General features: G+C 39.9%; 1 protein-coding gene across 3 annotated transcripts in view; it reads left to right on the top strand.

Annotated features, from left to right (window-relative positions):
* The first annotated feature begins 885 nt into the window (after window positions 1-885).
* LOC105938396 (regulator of G-protein signaling 6) overlaps window positions 886-14,401 on the top strand; it is a 61,781-nt gene continuing 48,265 nt past the window's right edge. For all 3 annotated transcript variants that reach the window (XM_036150517.1, XM_036150516.1, XM_036150515.1), the window contains exon 1: window positions 886-981. In XM_036150517.1, coding sequence (XP_036006410.1) covers window positions 898-981 — 84 coding nt within the window. In that variant the 5' untranslated portion in view covers window positions 886-897. The remainder of the gene's footprint in view (window positions 982-14,401) is intronic.

Below are 14,401 nucleotides of genomic sequence, written 5' to 3'. Positions count from 1 at the left end.
TAGTCAGTCTCTTGCATAAATATGAGTTGGACCCCTTTTTCCATTCGAACATACTGTTATTCGGCAAGGTTCTTGAAACATTGCTCAGAGGTTTTAGCTCATATTGGCATGATAGCATCATGGCAGTTATTGGAGATTTGTCAGCTGCATGTCAATGATACGACTCTCCCGTTCCACCGCATCATAATGGCGCTCTGTTGTATTTAGATTTGATCTGTGCAGAGCCCGTTGGAGTACTTGGTGCTTTGGCAACCGGTTTTTAGAGGATTTAATGCTTTGTGAAATGGTGCATCTATTCTGATGGAAGCAGCCATCAGAAGATGAGTAAACTGTGGTCACAGTTTTAATAGAACTTTTTTGGTGTATCACCATCACCAGCCTATAGCAGCGAAACAACGTAGGAACAGTCAATGGTTTCATGTTTTGTTTTTTACGACAAATTTGGTCCCCACTGAATGTTGCGGCTGAAATTAGAATAATTGCACAAGGCACTGTTTTATCCTATATACTAATGTGCAGTTTTGGAGACCCTCGGTGACTTGAAGCCTAAGTTTCCTGAACTTAGCTAGCTGGAGTGGCACTCAGTTTGTTGTTCTTGTTTTACTTGTGTTACAGCTGCCTTTATATAGCCTCAAACCAGGCTATCCGTGATCCTCTGTTTTTCGACATAAAGAATTTATTTTCGCTCAGGTGTCTTTTCTTCCACGTCATGATGCCGAGTTCAAACTTCAGAAAGTTATCTTCACCACGTCTACATGACTTAATTAACTGAGTTGCTGCCATGGGACTGTCTCATTTATTTATTATGTCTCATACCCAAGAAAGTGGCTGGTGAGTGTTTGGTCTTTTGTGCAGAGATGATGCAGTGTTTCTGTTTCTCTGCAGGCCTTAGTGAAAATGGCGGAGGGGTCCAAAGATCAGGGAGGGACCGGCGCCGCAGAACCAGAGGAGGACTCGCCCAATATGATTGTCTATAGAAAGGTAGGTCTATGCAGTCTACACTATTTGATGTGAGAAACAAACGCTGGACAGTGCTCTCTTTTGTATGAAAGTGTACCAACCACACACTGGCCTCGCTGTCAGGATGTCTTATCTTTCAACCACTTAAAATCAAGTTCCGCTCTCTCTTTTTCCCATTTCATCCGAGCCCTATTCCTTCTTCTGTGTCCGTTTCCTGGCTGCTCTCCAATGTTTTAATAATCTACCAGTCCTTTCAGCGAGGGGTCTGGGCAGTAAGGGATCCTTTCATTGTCAGGGGTAATTTCCTCGTCCCTGTGGCGCCTTTACTTTCAATCAGTACCGTTTGATTGGAGAGGGTTAGAGGGTATTGGAGGCTAATTACGTGCATATTTGGCTAGGGGGAACTAGCTAAGTCTCCAAGGCTGAGATCTGTAACAGCCAATAAGGAAGTGGTATTTTCCCCACAAACAAATAGCTTCAAAGTCCTTTACCAGGACACTAGGACTCTTTTGATTAGATTTACCATGGAATCCAGTGCAACCATTGGGATCACTGCAAAACTCCCAAATCTCCTGTTTAATCCTTTGCCTAATTGCTCTTCATTCATATAGGGAGGTAAACAGATTAGCTGAACGCTGGGAAAGAAAGACAGGATGTAAAAAAAACTTGTTTACAGCCTCTGCATCAATGGCTATGAGTTCTTTTTATAAGGTTGTAGCCACATGGAGGTTGAGATTTTACAACCACTGAGGGAAGTCTGAGCATTTTCTTCTCCCAGCTGAAATAATGAGCAAGGCCTCTTTGGTATTCTGAATCCCTGCCATATCTCTAAATCTCCCAATAAAGATGCTGGCATTGTGTGAATAAACAGTTTCACGTCAGCTGTTAGCGGGATGATGGAAGCTGAAACTGGGTAAACAGCAGCGACTTGTATTGTTCTTTAAATCCTTGGGAGAATGTCCAATCCTCCTAAAGAGCTACGTGGAACCCCCTAATGAGAATCATAAACGGAATCAGAGGAGCGTGACTGTTTTGAAATAATTGAGTCTCTTGCTCAAGCGGAGGTGAAGTGTCCTGGTGTTTGGTGCAGGAGATGAATAGCTGGATCGGGCTCTCATCTCTAGCAAGGTAGACATTGTTCTGGTCTGCCTTGGTGAAGAAAGAGCTGAGCCAGAAAGCAAAGCTCTTGATTTCCTTGTCTATCAACATTCTGACCATAACAAGATTTCTTCTCCTTACGGTGACCTGGCCAAACTTTAGAGATGAGGTGAGAAACTTTAATCTGAGAGGAGTTTGATCAGAGCCGCTGCTGCTTTCCATCCAAAGGAGTCAACTGAGATGGTTTGGCCATCTAGTTATGATACCTCCTGAGCAATGGAGGGTATCTGGGTATGTCGCACTGGGAAAAGACCCTGAAGCAGACCCAGAACCTCCCGGAGCAACCCCACATGTTTCCTGGCCTTGCAATACCTTGCCATCTCCCTAGACTGAGCTGGAAAGTAGAGAACTGGGCAGGTGGGAGCCTGAAATTATGTCCTGGAACTGTTAACCCTGCTGCTCTATCTCAGATAAGTGTTAGACCAGGGATGATTGAAGTCATCGATTGACTTCCCGGCCCAGAATTGTCACGTACATAGGCGGGACAAATGAAGCAGCAAAACGACGAGTGTGTTTAGGGTCCCTCCGGAAATTCTGCATCAACACAACAACTGCAACCTCCATCGCACCGTCACCGGTGGCTGGAGCTGAAGCACAGCGGTCGTCCGCCGTGTCAAAGAAATGGCAGCACACAGCACGGCGTGCTTGTGCACACGCTGTTCAGCTTGGTTGAACTTTGGCCGAAGCGCAGCGTGACAAATACCTGCGTGGGCACTGGAAACGAGTCATCCAGGCAGGCACGGAGGACGAAGATGGGACCGGTGTTTGCATGATAGGAAATAAGTTTACATCTGCTGACATCTGTTTACGTCTGGGACTCCATCCGAGCCGTCAGCCGAGCTTTACTTCAAATAAATACTTCTTTAGGGGCTTTCGCCTCTTCTCTCTTATCTGTTAATGCTGTTTTGAATAAGTCTGGACGTCCTCTAAGAGAGGAGTTTGTGATCTTTTGAATACGTGTTGTATTCTTATTTTTTTGGAAAACCTTATCAAAAACCTTGTTGAAGTAAACAGACAGAAACAGACAGGTCTGCTTCGATTAACTCAGGCACAAAGTATGTGTTGCTGGACCTCCAATGGGGGTCACAGGCCTGCTTTCCATGATCTTACTGGTGTTAGTGGTATTTGAAGTGCTATGAAAAAAGTATTTACCCCTTTACCCTCTTCAGCGTTCCCTTTTTTTTAATTATCAGACTTAATGGTTTCACTAACCTGGACAGCCAGATTGATCATTTGTAGCACTCTACGTTTTGTACATTACCTAGTATTATATTTGTGAACACACAAATACCGCAAGAATTCATCGTGCAGGCAAGGTCAGGGTTTCACGTCATCACACAGTTTTTAATATCAGTCATAGATAACCCAAGTAATGAGAAAAATCCGCTTTTAAAGGATGATGTAATTTCTAAAGAGCAAAAGCTGTACAGTCCAACTTAGCTCTGTGTAATTGTGATGTGAATTGACAATAATTATGATTATGAGTCTGGGGAGGGGCTTTGTACTCTGAGTGCTTGAAGTACATAGGTGTGAATGTGTATAGGTGTGAATGTCTCACAAGGGATGGTTCTAGGATTGAAGTTATTTTAGCTTGAATGTATTTTGGTACATGTGTGTATAAGTATACAGTACATGCATATACAAATAGATATGTGTATGCATGTATGGGTATACATGTGTGCATTGGAACTGATATGTAAAGCTGTGTATATATATATATATTTATATATTTATATATATATATATCTATATATATATATATATATATATATATATATATATATATATTTATATATATATATATATATATATGTGTGTGTGTGTGTATATATATATATATATCAGAAGACTAGAAATCAAAAGGGAAACAATTAGTTCACCATTACGTTTTAGGTGACAAGAGGGACAAGGGGTATGAATAAATAAGTTTGACTTCTTCATACCCCTATTCAGACACTTGCTACTAATCAAGGTCACATCTGAGGTTATACTTACAGGTTTATAAAATGGGATAGTGCTTTTGTTTTTATTAGTAGTTTGTATTTATGCTCAAGTTCATATACGAATATGTAAAGTGGAGTTGGTGCTCATACTGACGAATATGCAAGTGTTGATTGTGATTTTCTTGTATGTTGTTTATCAATCACTTTTTTTAGTTAGTTTGAATTGTCTTTCTGTCTGAAATAAATCCATTCATATATTCATTCATTCATTATCCAAGCTACAGTTTGGCTTCATTAGTTCAGAATCTGTAAAATCAAGAAATCACTACATCAGAACCTGCCTGACAACATGAAGTAGATGACAAGATCTCAAGTCTGAGTGTGAAAAGGATTACAAAGCCATTTTTTTTTATTTTTGGACTACTCTAAAAGTGGATCAATGACTCATCCAGGAGGGTAGAAGAAAACTCAAAACATATCTAAAGCATTGTAAGCCTCATTTGGCTCATTTCAGATCACTGCTCATGATTCAAGTACAATAAAGAGACTGGGCAAAAATGGTATCTATGAAAGCCCCAAATCCACTGCTAACCAAAAAATAAATGAATAAATAATAAATAAAAATCACATCTTATGTTTGCAAAAGAAAAACATATTGAACATATTGATCCCCAAGACATTGAAAAAATGTTCTCTAGACCAGGGGTTCCCAAACTTTTCAGCCTGTTACCCCTAGTGCCAGGGTGACCCAATTAGGATTCTTAAAATGTATTTTATATATATATTTTTTTTTTAAATGATGAGAAAAAAGTTGTAAAATTACAAGAATAAAGTAACATTTTATAAGACTTCTTGCAAAACAGTATAGTCTTCCCCCTGCACTGAAACGAGGAATATGGAGCATCTTGTAAAGTTAGATAAACAAAATCTGCTCTCTAGCAGAAAATCCCAGATGAACATTTCCTTCATCAGTTTGGGACTAAAAGGACTACGATCCAAAGCCCATCTGCCAATCCGCCTTAGGATAAGTAAAACACAAAATGAAGGTTTTAGCGCTGCAGAGGGGAAGTGCTGACTTTGAGCTTATTGAGAAGCTGTGACCTGACCTTAGATTGGCCTTTCATGCTGGAAAACCCTTCAGCGTGGCTAAATTACAAATAATTGGGGCGGGATAAAATTCCTGGTTGTCCTGGTTGCCGCGGACACTCGATGGCAGTTGTTATGTCAAGGTTGGGATAACATTTTATTAAATTTAAGGGATTACATTTACATTTTCACATGGAGTCACGTTGCTTCGGACATCCTTTCAAAATTCAGCTTGTCTTTGTCTGTTTGATGTTTTTAAACATTTAAGTATGACCCAACCAGCAAATACAGAAAATTAAATCTGTTCATGAAGAAAGCTTTTTACCTCAGCAGTTCAAAACCTTCAACACACTGCACCAGAGCATATGATCCACGTCATGTTTGTCCGCCATTTGCATGGATAAAACCACCCAGGGAAAACTGCGCGACCAGACCCTTCTCCTGTCTTATGTAAGACATTCAGGTGTTCCTGGATGTTGACGCGTTTCTATTTTAGGGCCGCTTCTAGCATTGCGACCAATTAAGAATTCATGCACCATTGTACTTCCAAGCACTCTGAGACGCAGAAAAACCGAGAACACTGCAGTTTGTTGTAACACACGGATCTCACAGTGTGGCTTCGTTACGTAACGCTGCACATGCCTGCGGGCGACGCGTTTAAGAGTCTAGATTCTGCTTGTCAGGAGGCCGTCTGGGGGAATATCAGTCATTTCATGTTTTAGTCATATGATGTGACAACAGACAGATTATTCTCAGAGTGACAGGACTTTGTGCCCTTCCTTCTTCCCAAAGGTTTTTTTTTGTTGGTTTGTCTTTATTTGAAGCTTTTGAATGCATAAAGTCAGAACGCAACAGTGTTACCATCTAAAAAGAAGAAAGTAGTAATATTTCAGCACCCAGCCTTTGGTCCAGATGTGCAACTTTACCCATAATGGAAATTTCCTTGTATTGCCTTGAGTTTTATCTCTTGGTGATTTGCAGATTGTAGAAGGGGCCAAACATAAGAGAGGTGCTGGATCTCTGAGGGTTCTAGGCACCCACAGCCTCTGGACCCGGTGGGTGGGCAAGCTGGCGCAGTGTGACGGCGGAACGCTGCTCGCTGAGAGCCAGATGGCCGCCCAATATGCTCGGCCGCCTGGGAGAACACTGGCAGCCTCGTCCCGCAGGCTTCAGCCTCTGCCGGCTGGAAAACATCATAATCTTAGCACCGGTTTGATGTCAAAGAGACAAAAAATATTACAAAGGGGATCTGGTTTGGTCGCACAGCATAAAGGAAACGCAGCGTCCAATCCGCAACATTTTCTGCTAAAGAATGTTGAGTTTACTGCGTAGGCGGTTAGACAAAGGTGACTGTGACGTATCCTGCCGTAAGAGAAGTGGAGTGCTCTGGTGAGGAGGAGGTTGTCTCTGTTCGTGCAGCATAGGTGATATAAGTGCTGTCTTCCTCTGTCTCTCTTTACCCATGAGGAAAAGAAAGTAGAACAAAGCAAAGCAGCAAACGCAATACGTTGTATTGCCAAAAAGATGAATAAGTGCACAGACATAGGTTGGAGATATTTATAGTCAGCTATGTCAGACTTTCCCTTTTTCTCGGTTTGTAGTTTATTATACTGGAATAGGACTGGCACCTCAGCATGCAACAAAGAAACCAAGAAGAGAATAACTGTGATGAGAAATTGAATTAAGCTGAGCATAAAGGCCACTTTACAGCCCTGATGGGGCGATGCTCGCTAATTAATAATAGCAAAAATCTTTTGTTCCCTTTTTTCCACCGGGCCATTGTTGAGGCTGAGACCTGTGTGTGGAGATAGCTGCAAACAAAAAAACTGCTGCAGAATGACAGCATGTTTTCAGGAAGATGAGATTTATAGTGGGATTGTTTTGCAGAGCAGTTCCACCAATTTTTATTTATTTTTGTCCAGAGCGGTCTAAGAAGCTGTGGGTGGGTAAGTGTTAGAAACAAACATTAGGCTTAAATTCAGGGGCACCAAAATAAACTTTGATAATTGACCATTTCAGAGTATTGTGATGCTTTTTCTTTCTTAACTTGATTCTTTTCTTTTGAAGAGAGTTGCAGTTAAAAAAAAAATAACGATAGGATCAGCGTTTATGATTCTGGTCAGGCATCAACATTTTGCAAAAAAAAATGTTTTTACCAGACACAAAAAGTTAGTATTGTTTGCTAATGATTAGCAGTTGGAAGGGCAATGTCCTAATGGTCTGTGCAAAAGTAAGATTTATTTTTAGCTGTTTCACAAAAGTGAAAGTTGTTTTTAGTAGCCATGGGTGGATAAATACTGGACAACAAAGATTGGCTTGAAATCTAGGGCAGAAACGAGTAATGTGGTGGGTAAAGATATTTGCTTCCTTGCATATTTCTTCAGTTTTATTGTCATATTGTTTCAGTTTCAGACATTCAAATACATTTTTAAATAAATTTTAACATCAGACAAAAATTACCGAATGAAAACAAACTTTAGATTCCAAGTGACAGTTTGTTTGTTAACGGGAAATATTGATCCAAATCAACCTGATCCAACCTGAAAACATAATAGGAACCTGGTTTCAATCATGAATTTACTCTCTTGATAACCATGTTTTTGTTTCATTTCCATACCCTGACAGAGGTGAAGCTTTCCGTGATTGCCAGGTCTACTAAAATTCATCCATTATCAACAACTCATCCTCAAGGTCACAAATGAGCAGAATACTATCTAAAGCTTAAAAGTCAGCACTCATGATTTGACTATAAAAATATAGTATATGAGAGTTTTGAAAGCCAAAATCCACTGCTAACCAAAAATATTGCAAAACTCAGCCCCCCCCCCCCCCCTTTTTTTTTTTTTTTGCCAGAAAACATCTTAACATCTTAGTGTGTATACTACTTCAGGACTGGAATGATTCGGTGCAATATATCTAAACCATGATTACTGTTCTCAGGCAGAAAATCTTGAATCAGGCATTCTGACCATAAGTTCAAGGGCTTAAGCGCACAAACAGCACAGCAGCAATCCACCTATTAATAATTTAAACAAGAAAAACTTAAATGAAGGTTTTTGAGTGGCCTAGTTAAAGCTTTGACTTAAAAGCCGAAGGAGATGTAAAATGACCTTGGACAAGCAGTTTATGCTTGACAATCTTCCAATGTGGATTTTTTTTTTAGAAATAATTGGGTTTCATTAATATTAAGTCATTTGCCCAGGCTGATTCTCATACCATTTTCCCCCTTAATAAATTAAATCACTATTTAAAAACAACATTTTGTATTTACTCAGCTTAACCTTTACAGATATTAAAATTAGTTTGATAATTAGAGACATGTAGATGTGACATCAATCCAGAAATAGAAGTGAATGCTGTTTTATGATACAGTAACACAGGGAATCAACTAAATTAAACTTCTGGCACATTTTAATGCTCCATCAATCCTTCACCATCCGCACGCACTGATTTTTTTTATTTTGTCAGAATTTCAGTTCCAAACATTGACTTTGCGTTTCGTTTAAGATGTAAAACTATAGCTGTTAGCGGACCAAAATTGTAACTGCTGCCATACTAACAACAGTAATGTTTCTTTCAGCTCGGCAGGACCCACTACTGCCTGCAGAGCTTTGGAGAGTCCTTTTAACCATCTTTCCACTTTTCATCGTTCACTGCTTTTTGCGGCCTTTCTTCTGCTTCTCGCTAATTAATAATTGATGCCCATTTGGAACGTCCCATATTCATGAAAAAAAATATCTGCTCTTTTGAGACACCATATCCCTCTCTCTCCTCCCATTCATCTATTCCTACGGGGCGCTTTTTCTGGGATCGCTTGAACGGCCTGCTTGATGCCAAGAAAATAGCAAAATATCTTAATTCCTGTATTGTCTGAGCCGATCCTTTCATTGGCTTGGACGTGAAGAGGTGTGCGCGATAATGACAGTGTCATCTCCTGTAACAACAGCTGTGGGCTGACTAACCGAGGTTATAGCTCCTGTGTCATCCCGCTTAGGTAGATGGATGTTGAAGCTAATATTCCCGGAGGGAAGAAATTACTGTCAGCGTTAACCTGAACCTCGCTCACCATCCGAACAGACGATTGCCATCTCGCTGGTGTGAAGATTGTTTAGAGACGGAACGAAGAGGGAGTTTCTTTGAGGGACTTCCCCTTGAGCATACAGTGTAAAGTATATGAAAATGAATAGAAGATTGTCGCCATCACACCACCAGTTGGACGTCGTCTCTCACTTGCTGGGTGGGGAGATAAAAAAAACAACAACAACTAAATGGCAGCTTCCTGCACAACTGATTGTTCCTGCTACAGCAGGGATGACAGCTGGGTGGATTTGAAGGGCTAACAGAAGCACTCTGGTCAGAAAAGGGAAGCTGCACTGCTCATCTTCTTCATGCGGTCCGTGACTCACACTCGCTCTCGCCTCTCTGTAAAGAGGCCCACGGAGGGAATATCTCCCCTCTTTTCAGGCTAACCTCAGTCTGAAGTGTTTATGGACCACTGTTTGCTGTTCCCGTGTGCACTTAAGATAGCGCGCTGCAGGCAAACACTCTTGATATCGCTTCTGTAACTGTACGGACGAGCTCGCCCAGCGCTTTATCATGCGCGATCATTTTAACACTTGCACTATGGGAGTCTTTATCTGAGGTGCTGGTATGGGCTGTAGCCTATGTGCCTGTGCATGCTAAGTGCAAATGTGGATTGCTGGGCTGCTTCCCTGCTTGGGTCAAAGAGATAAAAAAAAAAAAAACATGAGTGCAAAGCTTGATCTCTTACGTAACCGGCTCTTGTCTGTGTCATGTGTTGTGTGTCTTCTTCTTGTGTTTAGAAAAGCAGAGGGGCCAACACATGAAAATCTTGAAAGCAAAGTGTAGGCGGGGAGAATAATTTACAGTGGTTTAGCAGCCTGCATACTGTGCCGTCGCCTTGACTCGCCTCATCCATGAAGAATTGAAATAGGTGAGGGGGGAAAAAAAGGAACCTCCTGCTTATCTGTTTGCACATTATCAGCAATGTGCCCTGAAGAATTTAATAATGCAGCCATTGTTGGGCTTTTTTTTGGCGAGCGGAGCGCAATGGTGTGCATGCATGCAGAGGCTGACGACGAGGGGCGGCTGATGTGGGGGAATGGCTCTTACCACTGTGTCCCACTTTTTTGGAGCCCCTCCAAAACCCTTTAAACCTTGAACTTCATGCATAATAAAAACTCTGTGTGAAGTCGCACAATAGATAGAGCAGTCTTTAAACACCTTTGACTGCACTGTTGCCAACATCCAAATCTCTGCGGGACACCGAAGGAGTGACCTGGATGAGATACATGAGATACAAATTACAAGTGAAAGCTGATGTTTGAAAGCACTGTATATAAAGAAAAAATACATTTATTTTCCTGCTTTGGTCGATTAAGATGACCAACATATCATTCTATTTGCCAATTGTTAGAATAATAAGCAAAAAAATCCTTTGGACATTTTATTTGCACTAAAATTTTGAGCTTTACATACATTTCCTTAGTATTTGGTATAATTGCCTTTCAAACTGTATGACGGGTCAAACATTCTGCAAACGTTGATGGCTTGCTGAAAATGTGACATTTCCCTTGAACAGAACTGGTGTAACGGAATCAGGTTTGTAGGCCGCTGCACATTTTCTATGAGACTGAGATCAAGGGATAGCGATGGCCACTCCAAAAGTTGTCCTGAAAGCCTCTTTGTAACTAATTAGGTGTTATACTTTGGAGCATTGCCGATTTTGAAGACCCATTTGTGCCCCAGCATTAACCTCCTGGCTGATGTCTTGTGATAATGTTTCAATATTTCCACATGTTTCTCACTTATGATGCCATCTATGTTATTTCATGAAGAAACCCTCACAGGATGGGACTCTTGTGTATCCATTATATGCGTATAGAGTAAAAGGTTTGGTTGAAATGTGAATGCATTTTTAGGGAAGCAACTACCCAGTTTAGCTGTTCGAAATTAACCCAGAAAAAAAAAAGATAAAATAATTTTTTCATCATGAGCCATAAATGGCTCATGATGACACCTTGGTGTCCAGTCTTGGTTCTCAGAGCCTTGAGGCGACACTCTGACATGTTTCAGACCGGTGACTAACTCTGGTATTGCTGACACCCTAAATTAGGAACACAATTTAACATAAAAAAGCTGTTTCTGCCCCCATGTTTTTCAAAAGCACTGTAAAAAAATAATCTGTGGTAATTTTCTATATGCTTATATTTGTCTGGACCAATCAAAGTGCTTTGCAGGAGTAGGTACATAACTACAAACCAAATAGATAAAAAGAGACAGTAAAAGCTTTAAAGAGAAACACAAAACGATCTACGTCTGCAGAAAAACATGTTAAAACATGAAGGTAAAAACAAAAGATCTCAATAAGGGACGTTTACTCTGTAAAGCTAGCAAATAAGCTGTTAATTTAATGTTTAACGTTTTCTACTTAAACTCTAAAGAGGTAAGCAGGAGGTTAAAACAAATATATAAGCAATAATGTAGAAAGAGATATCTGTGACCCCATTCTTCATATTTTCTTGTAAATCCAACTCTTTTGTTGTATTAATCAGCATTTTGTATTTTTTGTTAAAACTACCGGGATAAACTAAGAGCCCTTTTGCAGCGGTGATTCACCAGCCCAGCCAGCCAGACTGACTTACTTCATGTGTATTCAATACACAGCTTGTCGTTCTGAACAAGCTCAGACTCTAAAACTTACCGGACCAAACACGGAGCCGGAGGCGGGAGTTTACGATTCGTCACTCTTTACCCATGATGCAACAGCGCTTTTCTGTAACCATAACAGTCAAGTTGGCGGCACCAACAGAGTGATGTTTTAATGATGCCCTTGATTATGTCCTGAATGAGCTGCATATGTCTTTAAAAACTCCACAACTGGCTGCTCTAAGACCTAAAACAGAGTGCGTTGCTTGGAGTTTTCATCACATCCGTGCTTATCTGATTGGTTCTACCCTTTATTTTCTGTGGCCATTATTGTCCTGCCTTTGTAATTGTGCCCTACCTGCAGCTTTCCAGGCTGATATGTCGTATTTGCAGCGTAAGTCAGTGATTCACAGGTCTGGCAGGCGTACTCAAGGATTAGGCTGTTTGCAGATGATACTGTCATTTGTAGTTGGAGTATTGAGAACAAAAATAGAAGCTGCATCATGCAAACGTGTGCCCTGGAGAGAAAAGGAAAGGAAGGTCAGAAGAAGAACGATAGGAACCATAAAAGTGCAGGAAATAAAGCTATAGAAGATGGATAAGTTTAAGTACCTGGGGTTAACTATCCATGTAAATGGGAAGTGCGCAAAAGAGATAAAGAGGAAAGTGGAAGCAGGATTAATTCACAGGACTAAATATTTGAAATAGAAGTGCAAAAGGAGAAGGACAATCTGTTTTGTGGTGAAAAGTATGTAGACTTCCTGAACCTTTCCACACATTCCCACTTTACAAACTTTATTGAATTTTACTAAGATTTTAAGAACCACACAAAGCAGTGTTTAATTTGAAAGTGAAATAAGCCGTATCCACGGTTTTTATGTATTTGTTTGCAAACAAAAATAAAGAAAAGTGTGATTCAGCCTTTTTGACCCTGATGCTCTTAAATAAGATACAGTGCAACCACTTATCTTAAGAGGCCCCAAGATTTATGAATGCAAATTAGTCCTTCCTGTGTCTAATTTAATCTCCATATAAACACAGCTGCTCTGTAAAGGTTTGGCCACATGAGACCAATATTGAGTTTTTTCGCCAACATGCAAAATGCACATGTGGTGTAAAACCTCTAAATATGCTGATCCCACCATTAATACATGTAAATCGGTGGTGGCAGCATCTTGCTGTGCGGGTACCTCAGCAGGCTAAGGGAAGCTGAAGACATGAGATCAAGATGGAGGTTCACCTTTGGCATCCCTAAAACCTTAAAACTCTAAACATTCAGCCAGAATTGTCTTATAAGGGTTCAAATCAAAGCCTCATTTACATGTTAACAGTGGCCCATTCAAAGTTTAGACACAAAACGTCGGAAATAAAAAAATGCAAAAGTACTTTGAGCCACCAGACTTCCATGTATCTGCTTCTTTCTTCACCAGAAAGCGCTTGTGATGTTTAGTTGAATTTAATCTTACGTTTTTGTTTTTTACGTCCGTTGTTGCCTCAATAGACCGCAGTGACAGATTAACTTAATAAACGTGTGCCTCTTTTCCAGGCGCGCACAGCTGATGAGCATTGGCGTTTAAAGTGCCTATGCAGATTACTTGTGTGCGCCGACTACAGTGAGTTCAGCAGAAAGGCTGTTTAACTCAATTTGGCTGATGAAAATTTGACGGCTAATTAAGCAATAAGAATGTAGGGTCAGGTGTTTCATTTGTCCTTGATTTGAGTTAAATCTTTAAAGGAACATTAAAAAAAAAGCGATTCTCACACGCTCAGACGTAAAGATGCTCCATGCAGTGTTTACACATTAATCGAAAGGGAACCATGGTGAAGGAATACCGCATCAAGGGTTTTTAAATACATTTTTTTGTTTATTATTTCAACTTCAACTTGTTACAACCTTAGGAGAGCTTTCTGGAGGGCTCAAAAGCCCAAAATAGTACCGGTCTCCAAAATGTAATTAAACGATTATGCTAATAAATAACCTGCACCACGACCTAAGCATATTTTCTTATCTACCCTTGGGACATTTTCCTTTTAATTTTTTTTTCATTCACAGCATGCCTAAATAATAATAATAATAATAATAATAATAATAATAATAATAATAATAATAATAATAATAATAATCATAATGATTAGTAATAGTTTATTACATTTTTCATTATTACTATAGGTAGTGACAATAATAGCTTTTACTTACTAATTTGCTTATTGACCTTTTTATGTGTTTATTTCGAATGTTTTGGAATACTTAAAATAGTGCAGTAAAAGAACACAGAAGTTGTACACCATTCTATATTTTGGTGTACATGGCAACCCTTTATTAAAAAAATAGATATAGACAAATTCATTTTTGTTGAACATTTCTGATCCAAATTGTCAAAGCATTCTTCAAATGTCAGCAACAAGAGCGCCCTCAATTTCTTGAATAGAACTGATGAGGTATGATTCTCTGCTGGGAAAAAAAAAAAAGCTAGTGATTGCAAGATATTTCATAATTTAATCTTTGAATGCTTCATTAAACGCGCCCTTCTCTGCTCAGTCACCAAAAGGAGTGCTTAGATAATGATGAAACGGCAACAAAAGAG

Source organism: Fundulus heteroclitus, chromosome 19 (genome assembly GCF_011125445.2).
Source record: "Fundulus heteroclitus isolate FHET01 chromosome 19, MU-UCD_Fhet_4.1, whole genome shotgun sequence".
Taxonomy (NCBI): domain Eukaryota; kingdom Metazoa; phylum Chordata; class Actinopteri; order Cyprinodontiformes; family Fundulidae; genus Fundulus; species Fundulus heteroclitus.
Note: the sequence above shows the minus strand (reverse complement) of the source record. Positions and strands in the feature narration are given on the sequence as shown.